We start from the raw sequence: 16572 nt of genomic DNA, 5'->3' as shown, positions 1-16572 counted from the left end.
AATCTAAATATAGAAACGTCTGCCAGTACAAATTTTTACGTTATTTGTCGATGGAATGATGAAAGAGCGAGAAATTTCGAATTTACGTGACTTTGGATGCCAATAAGTCAGTTTATAAGACAGTAAAATCGATTTTATCACTATACAAGTATCTACAGGTGATAATCTAAATAGGAAAACGTCTGCCAGTACAAATTTTTACGTTATTTGTCGTTGGAATGATGAAAGAGCGAGAAATTTCGAATTTACGTGACTTTGGATGCCAATAAGTCAGTTTATAAGACAGTAAAATCGATTTTATCACTATACAAGTATCTACAGGTGATAATCTAAATATAGAAACGTCTGCCAGTACAAATTTTTACGTTATTTGTCGATGGAATGATGAAAGAGCGAGAAATTTCGAATTTACGTGACTTTGGATGCCAATAAGTCAGTTTATAAGACAGTAAAATCGATTTTATCACTATACAAGTATCTACAGGTGATAATCTAAATAGGAAAACGTCTGCCAGTACAAATTTTTACGTTATTTGTCGTTGGAATGATGAAAGAGCGAGAAATTTCGAATTTACGTGACTTTGGATGCCAATAAGTCAGTTTATAAGACAGTAAAATCGATTTTATCACTATACAAGTATCTACAGGTGATAATCTAAATAGGAAAACGTCTGCCAGTACAAATTTTTACGTTATTTGTCGTTGGAATGATGAAAGAGCGAGAAATTTCGAATTTACGTGACTTTGGATGCCATTAAGTCAGTTTATAAGACAGTAAAATCGATTTTATCACTATACAAGTATCTACAGGTGATAATCTAAATAGAAAAACGTCTGCCAGTACAAATTTTTACGTTATTTGTCGTTGGAATGATGAAAGAGCGAGAAATTTCGAATTTACGTGACTTTGGATGCCAATAAGTCAGTTTATAAGACAGTAAAATCGATTTTATCACTATACAAGTATCTACAGGTGATAATCTAAATATAGAAACGTCTGCCAGTACAAATTTTTACGTTATTTGTCGTTGGAATGATGAAAGAGCGAGAAATTTCGAATTTACGTGACTTTGGATGCCAATAAGTCAGTTTATAAGACAGTAAAATCGATTTTATCACTATACAAGTATCTACAGGTGATAATCTAAATAGAAAAACGTCTGCCAGTACAAATTTTTACGTTATTTGTCGATGGAATGATGAAAGAGCGAGAAATTTCGAATTTACGTGACTTTGGATGCCAATAAGTCAGTTTATAAGACAGTAAAATCGATTTTATCACTATACAAGTATCTACAGGTGATAATCTAAATAGAAAAACGTCTGCCAGTACAAATTTTTACGTTATTTGTCGATGGAATGATGAAAGAGCGAGAAATTTCGAATTTACGTGACTTTGGATGCCAATAAGTCAGTTTATAAGACAGTAAAATCGATTTCATCACTATACAAGTATCTACAGGTGATAATATAAATATCGAAACGTCTGCCAGTACAAATTTTTACGTTATTTGTCGATGGAATGATGAAAGAATGAGAAATTTCGAATTTGCGTGATTTTATCCAATTTTATTTTTATACAAGTATCTGAAGATGATTGTAACATTATCAAAACGAGAATTTGGCAAGAAAAAATGTTTTTTATAAATAATTATACTAGTGATTGATAAAAAAATTATTTTTCAATTATTTTCTTCACGACGGTTCATTGTAGTACCTAAATACGGCCCTGTACTAAAAATGGACGATCTTTTCTGGATATATAAACATACAAACAAAAGTATATTGTAAGTGACGTCAATATTCACCTTGGTCTCATTTTTTTTGTTAGTTATAATTGAGAACATATCCTGGCCTAAATAAATTTTATTTCGTACATTTTACAACGAAATAACATCATTTTTATCACTCGAATATATCCCAACATATAATTAAAATCGAATTTCAATGATACAAATAATTTATAGTGTGATTGAATTTTATTTTATATAAATTTTATAAAGTCACATTCTAAATTATGAGAATATTGAAAGTGATATAAAAATGTAAGTTAGAATGTGATTCTACTGTATACGAATGATTAAAATTTGATTCCGTATATTTTACTATGATATAGCATCATTTTCATCACTTAAAAATACACCAATATATAATTAAAATCGAAATTCAATGATAAAATTAATATATAGTGTGATTGAATTTTATTTTATATAAATTTAATGAAGTCACAATCTAAATGATCAGTATATTGAAGGTGATATAAAAATGTTAGTTAGAATATGGTTTTAATATACGAATTATATTAAAATTTTATTTCGCATATTTTACGACGATATAGCATCATCTTCATCACTTAAAAATATCCCAATATATAATTAAAATCGAATTTCAATGATACAAATAATATACAGTGTAATTGAATTTTATTTTATATAAATTTAATAAAGTCACATTCTAAATGATGAGAATATTGAAAGTGATATAAAAAAGTAAATTAGAATGTGATTGTATTGTATACGAATGATTAAAATTTTATTTCGTATTTTTTACGACGATATAGCATCATTTTCATCACTTAAAAATACACCAATATATTATTAAAATCAAATTTGATTGATACAAATAATATATGGTGTAATTGAATTTTATATAAATTAAATAAAGTCACGATCTAAACGATCATTATATTGAAGATGATATAAAAATGTGAGTTAGAATGTTGTTGTACAGAATACAAATTTTATTTTGTATATTTTACAAGAATGTAGCTTCATTTTCACCACTTAAAAATATCCCAATATATAATTAAAATCAAATTTGAATGATACAAATAATATATGGTGTGACTGAATTTTATTTTATATAAATTTTATAAAATCACATTCGCAATGATCAGTATATTGAAAGTGATATAAAAATGTAAATTAGGATGTGATTGTACTGAATACGAATGATTAATTTGATTGAATTTAATTTTATATAAATTTAATGGAGTCACATTCTAAGCGATCATTATATCGAGGGGTGATATGAATATGTAAGTTAGAACGTGATTTTATAAATACATAATATTAGTATAAATCATACTGTATATTATTTTTAAATATTAATAAAGACTATCAATTCTAAATGAAAAATTTACGTTTAAAACGCGTTTATTTCAATTTTTTTCTTCGTATCTGTTCCGAACTAACATAACCTCAAAAGTTATTTTCAATAATGTCATTTTGACGTTTTTTTTGTTCACGAGGACTACTTCTGTCGAATGTATTTTCGTCCTACCCACGTATATGTTTTTAATTTAACTGTCTTTAAGATATTATCTTCGAAAAAAATAAAAAAAAAAATATCGCGGTCGTATATCTGATATCCGCTTTAAAAAATTATCCCCAAGATAAGTAAATTCAAGGAATCTTCGGTTAAATACGAAGATAACTACTAAAGTTTCAAATTATACAGGGAAGTTGAAAAAACAACGCGTAAATTCAGTTTTATATTTTTATATATTTTGACTGACCCTATATAAGAAAAAAAATTATATACGAAAAGAAATCGATAACTTTGATATATTTTTGACATTTTTTCCGTCACGTCGTACAAAAAAATTTATTTTTTTTCAATAATACTGACCTACTTTTCAATAAAAAAAATTGTAGTACTTTTCTTCGTACCCCGGTAAGTGTATGTGTGATATTATCGACAATTATATAAAAAAAAAAGTTTACCTTCGCATATGAAGCCCTGTTGTATAAGGCCCCACAGCATATCGCTGCAATGATGACAGTAGGTGGGTTTATGGAAGGTCTTCTTGCAGAAGCTATGGCCGTGCGCGGCGGGCGGCTGTTCTTGCGAGCCCGCCACCGACGCCATGATTCCACCGAGCCACCGCTCTCGCCAGAACTTCACCGTGGACAAGCAACCGCACGCATATTAAACGTCTACGTTATTTCGAAACCGTAAAAGTACATGTTGCTGTCTGTAAGTTATTTCGACAGCCGAACTTAAATGCCTAAAGAGCATTTCTCTATACAGTCTAACGAAACACAGCTGACCATAACTATCGAAGGACGAGTGCGCATCTAGACGATGCTTCGACGCAAACGTTGGCCCTGACTGCGTCTACCTCTCCCCTCTACGCAAACCGACGAAACGACTATTCGGACGCGAAGCGCCATCTGTATCTCGGCGGTAATAACAACGTTTAAAATAACGGAAAGGAAACTGTAATTTCGTAAACCGTCAAATTCACTCTATAAATTTACCAATGAAATATAATTGCTATTGCAATATACGAGGTTACATCAATATTTATTTTAATAGATATATAATTTAGTACAGGGACGGCTTGGGGTATTTACGGTATTATTTAACTGGATGTAAGGGTGAATGTTGGATAAATATATGAAAAAAAAACAATTAATTCTTTTTATTTTGCGTGTTTTAGTAAAAAAAAAACATTCGTATATAAAATATTTTTTTTTTCTATTAATATTTTTAGAAGAACCCCGGTATTTTTACATTTTTATTCATAGTTTTGTAAAGACCCCTGTAACATCGCATTTTATCTCAGGGGCGTTAGAACCCTCCTATATAATAACTAAATCAATATCAGCAATTATTGAAATAATGACGTGGTTATAACTTTTTGAAATCCCCCCGTAATTCGTAACGTCGTGTTATTGTGTGTTACGAATTTTTTTAAATACTTTTGAAAAACCCCCTGTAACATCGTATTTAATTTTTTATACAATGATACCCTCGTATATAATTAACAAGTTCTTAACGAAAAATTCCGAAATGATAACGGGACTATAACTATTTACTTTGATATATTGCGCATTAGAAATGTTTATCGGTACTTTTGTACCACCCCCGGTAGCATTATATTTAATCTCCAACTCACTTACATAAATCTATACAAAATAAATAAATTAGAAACTTTTGGAAATCTCTTGGTAGATATTTCTTCTAACTTGTAATTAATATGACCCCTCGTAAGTTACTTTATACAAGTTACGCCATCTCGTGTTATTTTAATTCTTTTCCCTGATTACAGTTATTAGTTTCCTTCTATTTTCGAATTATAGTTCGATATATAATCGATAGGTGGAACCGATATCGTTAATACCACGTTCTCAAGATGGCGTTAATGACGGTTATTATTATATTTACAAAAACTTGATTTTTATTTAAAATTTATTCATTTAATGTCGATAGAAATAGTAAAACGCTTGTTTAAATAAAAAAATAAATTTTGATCAAATGTAGATCGTACTAAGAATTTTGAGCATACAGGGTGAGTCCCTTCAAATTTATTATTTATATCAAATATTTGTCTGACTTTAAAAAAAAGTTAGAATATATACAGGGTGGTATAAAAAAGTTGTTTAATTCATTTTTTCGTAGTAACATACAGGGTGATGGTACTAAAATGAAATCGAAAAATTACGAAAAAAAATGATATTGAATGAATTTATTCGGGATATACATACAGGGGGATATAAGAAAGTTGTTTACAGCGAGTATTTTTCAATTTATTTAAAAAAAATTATGTTTTTCGTAGTAACTACAGGGTGATGGTACTAAATTGAAATCGAAAAATTATGAAAAAAAAAAATGATATTGAAGGAATTTATTCGGGATATACATACAGGGGGATATAAGAAAGTTGTTAACAGCGAGTATTTTTCAATTTATTTAAAAAAAAATTATGTTTTTCGTAGTAACAACATACAGGGTGATGGTACTAAATTGAAATCGAAAAATTATGAAAAAAAAAATGATATTGAAGGAATTTATTCGGGATATACATACAGGGGGATATAAGAAAGTTGTTAACAGCGAGTATTTTTCAATTTATTTAAAAAAAAATTATGTTTTTCGTAGTAACAACATACAGGGTGATGGTACTAAATTGAAATCGAAAAATTACGAAAAAAAAATTATATTGAAGGAATTTCTTCGGGATATACATACAGGGGGATATAAGAAAGTTGTTTACAGCGAGTATTTTTCAATTTATTTAAAAAAAAATTATGTTTTTCGTAGTAACAACATACAGGGTGATGGTACTAAATTGAAATCGAAAAATTATGAAAAAAAGTGGTACTAAAGAGAAATTTATTCGGGCTAATAGATAAAATATTCTCGACGAGTAGGTCATTTAACCAAGACCGTGATCATCGAAAAATCCCTGGGGCGTTTCCTCCTAGAACAACAGAACAAACATTTTTGTACAATTATTTTTTCGATTTCGAACCAATATGAACGTGGATAAAATTATTTACGTACCTAAATGACGTCATTCCTTCACAATCACTGCTTTATCCACTTTCATATTGTCATTTACGTCACTTATCACCAAAAAAAAAATCATTTACACCCAGTCCAAATAGATATTAGTCGAAGGCGAGGCGGCGAAAAAGGAAAAATCACGCAACACAGAAAAAAACGTAAATAAATATGAATTATTGAATCACCCCCGTATAATTGTAACGTGATAAGGAAAAAGAAGAAGAGAAACGTTTAAATCTGCGTTCGCGTGATCGTTAAACGGAAAATTGTTAATAAAAAGATAGAAAAAAATTGTAAAAATCTATTGAGAAAAACAAAAAATAATTAGAAAGGAAGACATCTTTGTTTTTAGTAGAAAAATAAAATAAAAGTGAGTTTAGATACAGAAAAACTACAATTCGATGCTTACATACAAGGATAAGTTGAAAGAAAAAAAAAATAAAACGATTTTTAACCGATTTAATATAGGGGGGTTAGTTGAAAAACCATATAGTTTCCGATGATGTCGATTTAACGATCGAAACGTCGTATTTTTTTTCGACAACTTATCCTTTTCAAACTACTGTTAGATACGTATGAAATACAACTACTACATTTATGCCGATATGTTTATTTTTGTAGAAAAAATATATATATTTATTTTTATGGAAAAAAAATGTCGATTAATGGTCCGATTAATCACGATCAGCAAGTAGAATGGCAACGTGGCACTTTACAGCAAACCGATATCCCTTAAAGCACCTTCAACGGCTTCGTCCTTAACAAATTATACAAGAATTAAAATCATTTGATAATTAAAAACGTCGTTAATTGATTCTTTATCATCTCAAATAGAGTTTTTTGAGAAATTTTCGAAATTATTTTATGCTAATACGAAGTTTTTATTGTCCTTATTTCAGCATAAATACAGTTTAAGAGATTAATTGCCGACGAAACAGAGTTTTTAATGAATTTATGAGCTCATCTATTGAAAAAACAGAGTTTTCAACCAGTTTATAAACTTGTCTGCTTAAGAAACAGAGTTTTTAATGAATTTATGAGCTCATCTATTGAAAAAACAGAGTTTTTAACCAATTTATAAGCTTGTCTGCTTAAGAAACAGAGTTTTTAATGAATTTATGAGCTTATCTATTGAAAAAACAGAGTTTTCAACCAGTTTATAAACTTGTCTGCTTAAGAAACAGAGTTTTTAATGAATTTATGAGCTCATCTATTGAAAAAACAGAGTTTTCAACCAGTTTATAAACTTGTCTGCTTAAGAAACAGAGTTTTTAATGAATTTATGAGCTCATCTATTGAAAAAACAGAGTTTTCAACCAGTTTATAAACTTGTCTGCTTAAGAAACAGAGTTTTTAATGAATTTATGAGCTCATCTATTGAAAAAACAGAGTTTTTCACCAGTTTATAACCTTCTCTGCTTAAGAAACAGAGTTTTTAATGAATTTATGAGCTTATCTATTGAAAAAACAGAGTTTTTAACCAGTTCATAAGCTTCTCTGCTTGATAAACAGAGTTTTTAATGAATTTATGAGCTCCTTTATTAAAAAAACAGAGATTCTAACCAGTTTATAACCTTCTCTGCTTAAGAAACAGAGTTTTTAATGAATTTATGAACTCCTTTATTAAAAAACAGAGTTTTAACCAATTTATAAGCTTGTCTGCTTGATAAACAGAGTTTTTAAAGAATTTATGAGCTCATCTATTGAAAAACAGAGTTTTTAACCAATTTATAAGCTTGTCTGCTTAAGAAACAGAGTTTTTAATGAATTTATGAGCTCATCTATTGAAAAAACAGAGTTTTCAACCAATTTATAAGCTTGTCTGCTTAAGAAACAGAGTTTTTAATGAATTTATGAGCTCCTTTATTAAAAAACAGAGTTTTAACCAATTTATAAGCTTGTCTGCTTGATAAACAGAGTTTTTAATGAATTTATGAGCTCCTTTATTAAAAAACAGAGTTTTAACCAATTTATAAGCTTGTCTGCTTGATAAACAGAGTTTTTAATGAATTTATGAGCTCCTTTATTAAAAAACAGAGTTTTAACCAATTTATAAGCTTCTCTGCTTGATAAACAGAGTTTTTAATGAATTTATGAGCTCCTTTATTAAAAAAACAGAGTTTTTCACCAATTTATAAGCTTCTCTGCTTGATAGACAGAGTTTTTAATGAATTTATGAGCTCCTTTATTAAAAAAACAGAGTTTTTCACCAATTTATAAGCTTCTCTGCTTAAGAAACAGAAGTTTTAATGAATTTATGAGCTCCTTTATTAAAATAAACAGAGAAATTATGAGCTCCTTTGCTAAAAAAACGGAGTTTTAAAGGAGATTGACCGAAGAAACTGAGACTTCAACGAATTTATGAGCTCTTTTTCTAAAACAACTGAGTTTTTATTGCAGTTATAAGTTTCTTTGCTCGAGAAACGGAGTTTTTAATAAATTTATGAGCTCCCTTGCTAAAGAAACATAGTTTTTAATGAACTTCACAAAGTATTTCATGATTTTATGGCTTCAGTTAGCTACAAAAAGGGTTTTTATCAAAGTTTACAGTAACAAGTAACAACACCAGAAAAACAGAATTCTATTGAGCACAAACAGAGTTTATAATGATATTTTAAGCTTATTTTCAGCAAAAATGACTTTTATAATGATTTTATGAGCCCCTACTGTCCCCAAACAGAGTTTCTAACTACTTTATGAGCTCCCATTGTCCCCAAACAGAGTTTCTAACTACCTAACTATGAGCCAAAACAGAGTTTCTAACTACTTTATGAGCTCCCACTGAGCCAAAACAGAGTTTCTAACTAGTTTATGAGCTCCATTGACCCCAAACAGACTTTCTAACTACTTTATGAGCTCCCACTGAACCAAAACAGAGTTTCTAACTACTTTATGAGCTCCCATTGACCCCAAACAGAGTTTCTAGCTACTTTGTGAGCTCCCACTAACCCCAAACAGAGTTCCTAGCTACTTTGTGAGCACTCATTGAGTTAATAACGACTAAATGAGCTTTTATTTATCCCAAACAGAGTTTCTAACCATTTTATGAGCTCCCATTGACACCTAACAGTATTTCTAACTATTTTATGAGCTCCTATTGATCCCAAACAGAGTTTCTAACTAATTTCTGAGCTCCCATTGATGATACCAAACAGAGTTTCTAACTACTTTTTGAGCTCTAATTGATCCCAAACAGTTTCTAGCTATTTTATGAGCTCTCATTGATCCCAAACAGAGTTTAAAACGACTTTATGAGCTCCTATTGATCCCAAACAGAGTAACTAACGACTTTATGAGGTCCCGTTGACCCCAAACAGAATTTCTAACAGTTTATTGAGCTGTCATTGACCCCAAACAAGATTTAAGCGAAGTAAATCTCAAAATTTCCTGTTTTGAAGTATAAAATAAATCGAAACGTAAACGGTAGGCGATAGAAACAGAAACAAACTCTAAAAATTAATTTGTAATCGTATGACATACTTCGTAATGACATTTTTCTGAGTCAGAATTTTTTTTGTAAATAACATAACAAAATTATTCACAAAAAGCCCCCGAAAATTCCACCCAAACAGACCTGGTGAACATCACTTTCGATAAACTACCCCTAATCACCAGATTTGTTGAGACGATTTTTTCGAGCCGCCCGGTATACGAAAATTCAATTTTTTTTCTAGGACAACGAATCAATGAATCATCAATTCAAACAAATTAAATCCAACAAACTTTTTTATTGATAACAAATTTACAAAAACAGATTTTTATATATAACAAAAAATGGTTCGGAAAAAATCGCGGCCATTTTTTTTTCTGTTTCTATAGGTTCGAGGCAAAAAAAATGATTCGCAAAACGCGATCATACAGAGTGTTTTTCGATCATTTTGGGCAAAAAATTAGGTACAATTCGAATTGCGGCGGCAACGAGGGGCGGAGGATATATATTCATGCGTACATGCTATTAAAATTAGAAATTTTCAAAGCGACATCGTATACATGCAATTCAAAAGTTATTTATAACGAAATTCGAAATAATGTCGACACGAGATAATAAAATACAACAAAAAATGTCAAATTTGATTGAAACGTGAATCATTTTAAGCGGATCCGTCCTGTATATTAACACAATTTACAAGCAGACGATTCAAAAATGTACACGGAGATTCTAATTAGAAAATGAGAGTCAAAAAGGTTCCATTTGGTATAAAAAAATGTATAAGAAGGTTCCAATTATTAAAAAATCGTTTGGAAAGAGGTTCCAAATATCGAAAAACCTGTTTAAAATGGTTCCATTCGTCAAAAAATTATGTAGTTAAGTTACATACTGTATAAAAAATGTCTGAGAAGGTTCCAATAGCGAAAAAAAATTCTTAGGGGGGTTCCAATTATAAAAAAGTGACCAGGAAGGTTCCATCTGTTTAAAAAATATATTTGAAGGTTCCAATTATGAAAAAACTCGTTTAAGAGGGTTCCCTTTGTCAAAAAAAGCGTTTTGGAAGAATCCACTCGTCAAAAAAAGCGTTTTGGAAGAATCCACTCGTCAAAAAATTGCCTGGAAAGCTGCCAATTATTAAAAAACGTTTGTAAGATGGTTCCATTAAACAAAAAAGTCTTTAGGAAGGTTCCTATTTTTAGAAAAAGGTTTTGAAATTTTTCAATTATTAAAAATAGTGTGTAGAAAGGTTCCTATCGAAAAAAAAGTGTCTATACGAGTTCTAAATGTGAATAAAGTGTTCACTTAGGTTCCAGGCAAGAAATGAGTGTATAGGAAGGATTCAATTAAGAATCAAAGGCTTAGAAAGGTTCCTATCATAAAATAATTGCCTAAGAAGGTTCCTATTGTGAAAAAGAGTATCTATAAGGGTTCCAATCATCAAATGAGTATCTAGGGAGATTCCAACAGCAAAAAAGTGTCTACAAAGGTTCCAATCATGAAAAAAAGTAGGTACCGAGGTTCCAATAACAAAATAAGTGCCTAAAAAAATCCGTATCATGAAACAAAGTTTCTAGGAAGGTTCAAACAGTAAAAAAGTGCCTACAAAGGTTCCAATCACGAAAAAAAGTGTCTACCAAGGTTTCAAAAATGAAATGAGTATCTAGAAAGGTCCCACAAGGGAAAAAGTGTCTAAGAAGAATTTATACATTGAAAAATTGTTTAGAAAATGTCAATTATTTAGAAAATGGTCAAATCAGCCAAAAAAAACTGCACAAAAACGTAAAATACGATCTGTAAGAGTACAAATTGTATTGATATACAGCGTATCCCCTAAAATATTTGTTTGCAATAAAAATCTATCAAAAACCGAGCTCCGTTTGAATTGTTTTCCTACATAAACCACAAATAATTATTAAAACGATCGACATTATCAACTTTAAAGCGCATCTTCGATTAAACTGCCTACAATAATTACATTTCAGTCAATATAAACGGTAAAACACTTTCTTAACTGTCGTTCAAATCCTTCGTGTGCATCAAAAATTACGTACAATTGAAAAAAATAAGCGATAGACATCATTAAAACGTATACACCGATAAAGTGACAAGAAATTGACAAATAAAATAAATTTTAAACAGCTAATACTGGCCTAGATCACGCTAACGTGTTAATTTCAAAAAAAAGTAGTTCATTTGTACCGTAAGGCTTAAACATTGTATCTTAGTAGTTCAATTGTACCGTACAATATAGATAGGTCACACTGTATGAAAAACTGATGAAATGTATCACAAATCGAATAAATATTTAAAAAAAAACGTTTTTAAATATATACAAGCCTAATTATTAGCTGTTTGTATTAAAAAAGTGAAAAAAAAACAATTTAAATATCAATATTTCCGTGACTAACCTCTTGTAAAAGATCCTGGGCTGCGATGGCTTTCAATACGTTCTTCTTGCTCGTCTCCTGTACTTCTCCACCCAACATAAGCTCGTCCAATATGAAATAAGCTTTCTCAAAATTAAATATAATGTCCAATTCGCAAACCTGAAAAAAAAATCAATCAACATATAATTAGTGAAATATACGAATAAATACTCACGCTACCGAAATATTTATCGAGTAACTCGACGTAACGATGTATTATTTCCAAAGTTAATAGCTCGTTGTCGCATTGCTCGATAGCGCAACAAAAATATAAACTGGCGTATCTGAAATGAAAAAAAGATATTAATTAATCACCATGTATCGTTGGCTCACCTTTTATATACGACTTTCAGTTCTCGCCATTCTAAAAAACTGCACATCTTCGGTTTTCTCGCTAAAATAGTGGTGATCAATTCTCGTGTTATTTTTTTCTTCAATTTATCGGGATGCGCCACGTACCATTTTTGTAACCTAAGTTTGCCTTGTCGGCTAAACAGTAACATGAATTGCATCTGAAATAAAAGGAATGTGTATTAAAATAACGATTATTATTATATCTATTTACCATATCGTTTAATTTTCACTATATTATCTTATCAAAATATTGGTGTCATTTTATGTTACTGTCAAAGTCATTTAACGTCAACGCTCTTCTTTTATTAAGGATACGCCTCTAATGCTACAATTATACAGTCAATATAAAGAAAAAAAATTATATTATCAAAAACATATATAGTACTATCAAAACAATTATCATCAATATTTTATAATATTTATTCCATTCCTACTAAAATAACATTGTTTTATAACTATATTTTGATTTGTTTCATCTGTTTTATCAATAAAGTCTTGTTCTTCTTTTTTAAGGAAACGTCTTTGACTTTACATATATACAACCAACTAACTACTTTCAATTTCATTTTATTATTATAATATTTGTTTGATTTATTATTTTCTTATCAAAAATGTATAAATGCAATATTATTGCTAGTACAATACATAAAAAGCTAATACAATACATAAATTACGATAAAAATATAATCGGAACGGCTCCTTATCTATAATATTCCGTGATTTATAATGCATTATACTAAAAATTCAATTTTCCCTGAAGTATTATTCTTTCATCGTGTAATGTAATTGAAAATTCGACTGCTCAATCCTTTCGGGCTGCTGTAATGGGACTGCGCGTAATGCCGAGTAGAACCGGAAGTACGATTGGCCTACGGGGGGTCCACTTCCGCCAATAACATTTGACCCCGCCTTCCGGTTTTAAATATTTATCAAGTTTACATGTTTGTTCGTATTTCTTTTTGTTTGCTTCGGTATCTCAATCTGGTAATTTGCGTGGTAACATGATAATGGATCTCTATGTCCCACGTCATCATTCAAAAAACATACATATTACACATATATTACATACAGTGTGATTCGGAAATAAATGATAGTAAAAACGTGATAAAAAAAGCAATTAAAAATCAAAGCGACAATTTTACAATAATAAAATTGACGTAAATAATAAAAATTACGTGGTTTATACAGGATGTAACGAAAATTTGGAAAGGAAGGACTTGAACGATATAAATATCATTTAAATTTATACAAGGTGCAATGATTTTGTCAAATTTCAAATCTAATTACGATGAAAGTTTAAAAAAGCGTTGGAAAAAATGTAAAAAATAGGGTTTGAGAAGCTTCTTTGAAAGAAAAAACGATCTTGGAAGACATCATTCAATAAAAAAGTATCTAGAAAGCTTTCAAATATGTGAAAAATTGTCTAGGAAAGTTTGAACCGCTAGAAAAGTGTTTAGGAAGGTCCCGAACGCTTAAAATGTAAAAAACACTATTTGATAAGCTTCCTTCACAGAAAAAACAATCTAGTAAAGCATAAATCAATGAAAAAGTGTCTAGAAAGTTCCTAGTTGTGTGAAAAAGTGTCCAGGAAAGTTTGATGCGGTAAAAAGTGTCTTTGAAGGTCGCAATTGCTTAAAAATAATCCAGAAGTCAAAAAAGGTGTTCTAAAAACTCCATGTACACAAAAAAACTATTTATAAAGAGTCCAATCAGTACAAAAATGTCTAGAAAGCTTCCGATGATGTGAAACAGTGTCCAGGAAAGTTCGAAGCGGTAAAAAAGTATCTATTAAGGTCCTAATCGCTTCAAAATGATCAAGAAGTCAGAAAAGGGTATTCCAAAAACTCTATGTACATAAAAAAACTATTTAGAAAGACTGCAATCAGTAGAAAATTGTGTAGAAAGCTTCCGATGATGTGAAAAAGTGTCCAGGAAAGTTCGAAGCGGTAAAAAAGTGTCTATTAAGGTCCTAATCGCTTCAAAATGATCAAGAAGTCAGAAAAGGATATTCTAAAAACTCTATGTACATAAAAAAACTATTTAGAAAGACTGCAATCAGTAGAAAATTGTGTAGAAAGCTTCCGATGATGTGAAAAAGTGTCCAGGAAAGTTCGAAGCGGTAAAAAAGTGTCTATGAAGGTCGCAATCGCTTAAAATGATCATGAGCTCAAAAAAGGAGTTCCAAAAACTCCATGTACATAAAAAAACTATTTAGAAAGACTGCAATCAGTAGAAAATTGTGTAGAAAGCTTCCGATGATGTGAAAAAGTGTCCAAAATAGTTCGAAGCGGTAAAAAAGTGTCTATGAAGGTCGTAATCGCTTAAAAATGATCAAGAAGTCAAAAAAGGTGTTCTAAAAACTCCATGTACATAAAAAAACTATTTAGAAAGACTGCAATCAGTAGAAAATTGTGTAGAAAGCTTCCGATGATGTGAAAAAGTGTCCAGGATAGTTCGAAGCGGTAAAAAAGTGTCTATGAAGGTCGCAATCGCTTAAAAATGATCATGAGCTCAAAAAAGGAGTTCCAAAAACTCCATGTACATAAAAAAACTATTTAGAAAGACTGCAATCAGTAGAAAATTGTGTAGAAAGCTTCCGATGATGTGAAAAAGTGTCCAAAATAGTTCGAAGCGGTAAAAAAGTGTCTATGAAGGTCGTAATCGCTTAAAAATGATCAAGAAGTCAAAAAAGGTGTTCTAAAAACTCCATGTACATAAGAAAACTATTTAGAAAGACTGCAATCAGTAGAAAATTGTGTAGAAAGCTTCCGATGATGTGAAAAAGTGTCCAGGATAGTTCGAAGCGGTAAAAAAGTGTCTATGAAGGTCGCAATCGCTTAAAAATGATCATGAGCTCAAAAAAGGAGTTCCAAAAACTCCATGTACATAAAAAAACTATATAGAAATACTCCAATCAGTAAAACAAATGTGTAGAAAGCTTCCGATGATGTGAAAAAGTGTCCAGGATAGTTCGAAGCGGTAAAAAAGTGTCTATGAAGGTCGCAATCGCTTAAAAATGATCATGAGCTCAAAAAAGGAGTTCCAAAAACTCCATGTACATAAAAAAACTATATAGAAATACTCCAATCAGTAAAACAAATGTGTAGAAAGCTTCCGATAATGTGAAAAAGTGTCCAGGATAGTTCGAAGCGGTAAAAAAGTGTCTATGAAGGTCGCAATCGCTTAAAAATGATCAAGAAGTCAAAAAAGGTGTTCTAAAAACTCCATGTACACAAAAAAACTATATAGAAATACTCCAATCAGTAAAACAAATGTGTAGAAAGCTTCCGATGATGTGAAAAAGTGTCCAGGATAGTTCGAAGCGGTAAAAAAGTGTCTATGAAGGTTGCAATCGCTTAAAAATGATCATGAGCTCAAAAAAGGAGTTCCAAAAACTCCATGTACATAAAAAAACTATTTAGAAAGACTGCAATCAGTAGAAAATTGTGTAGAAAGCTTCCGATGATGTGAAAAAGTGTCCAGGAAAGTTCGAAGCGGTAAAAAAGTGTCTATGAAGGTCGCAATCGCTTAAAATGATCATGAGCTCAAAAAAGGAGTTCCAAAAACTCCATGTACATAAAAAAACTATATAGAAATACTCCAATCAGTAAAACAAATGTGTAGAAAGCTTCCGATGATGTGATAAAGTGTCCAGGATAGTTCGAAGCGGTAAAAAAGTGTCTATGAAGGTTGCAATCGCTTAAAAATGATCAAGAAGTCAAAAAAGGTGTTCTAAAAACTCCATGTACATAAAAAAACTATATAGAAATACTCCAATCAGTAAAACAAATGTGTAGAAAGCTTCCGATGATGTGAAAAAGTGTCCAGGATAGTTCGAAGCGGTAAAAAAGTGTCTATGAAGGTTGCAATCGCTTAAAAATGATCATGAGCTCAAAAAAGGAGTTCCAAAAACTCCATGTACATAAAAAAACTATATAGAAATACTCCAATCAGTAAAACAAATGTGTAGAAAACTTCCGATGATGTGATAAAGTGTCCAGGATAGTTCGAAGCGGTAAAAAAGTGTCTTTGAAGGTCGCAATCGCTTCAAAATGATCAAGAAGTCAA

At 30.4% G+C, this 16572-nt stretch overlaps 2 protein-coding genes across 10 annotated transcripts in view; both read right to left on the bottom strand.

Moving 5' to 3' along the window:
* The window catches only part of LOC130442644 (diacylglycerol kinase theta), a 35247-nt gene extending 31138 nt beyond the window's left edge, over positions 1–4109 (bottom strand). For all 8 annotated transcript variants that reach the window (XM_056776942.1, XM_056776941.1, XM_056776944.1 and 5 more), the window contains exon 1: positions 3726–4109. In XM_056776942.1, the coding sequence (XP_056632920.1) occupies positions 3726–3870 (145 nt within the window). In that variant the 5' untranslated portion in view covers positions 3871–4109. The remainder of the gene's footprint in view (positions 1–3725) is intronic.
* A 1562-nt stretch (positions 4110–5671) lies between these two features.
* On the bottom strand, positions 5672–12810 carry LOC130442833 (AP-1 complex subunit sigma-2). Of its 2 annotated transcripts, none has more exons than XM_056777194.1 (5): positions 12716–12810; positions 12484–12662; positions 12326–12434; positions 12133–12270; positions 5672–6208 (listed from the first exon to the last, which is right to left on the bottom strand). In XM_056777194.1, the coding sequence occupies exons 1-5, from the start codon at positions 12716–12718 to the stop codon at positions 6164–6166; spliced, it is 474 nt and encodes a 157-aa protein (XP_056633172.1). In that variant the 5' UTR covers positions 12719–12810; the 3' UTR covers positions 5672–6163. The 2 variants fall into 2 exon arrangements, with proteins under 2 accessions (XP_056633172.1, XP_056633173.1); XM_056777195.1 differs by having other exon boundaries at positions 5997–7051.
* Positions 12811–16572: the final 3762 nt, after the last annotated feature.

This window comes from Diorhabda sublineata, chromosome 4, assembly GCF_026230105.1.
Source record: "Diorhabda sublineata isolate icDioSubl1.1 chromosome 4, icDioSubl1.1, whole genome shotgun sequence".
NCBI lineage: Eukaryota > Metazoa > Arthropoda > Insecta > Coleoptera > Chrysomelidae > Diorhabda > Diorhabda sublineata.
The sequence above is the reverse complement of the archived record's forward strand: the minus strand, read 5'-3'. Positions and strand labels throughout refer to the sequence as shown.

What these genes read in the sequence shown, in the direction of transcription:
- LOC130442833 (XM_056777194.1), bottom strand. An exon ending in CTGAAAGTCGTATATAAAAG is followed by an intron (nt 12,435 to 12,483) that starts GTGAGCCAACGA and finishes TTTTCATTTCAG; the next exon opens with ATACGCCAGTTTATATTTTT. An exon ending in CCCAGGATCTTTTACAAGAG is followed by an intron (nt 6,209 to 12,132) that starts GTTAGTCACGGA and finishes CTGTTGTTCTAG; the next exon opens with GAGGAAACGCCCCAGGGATT.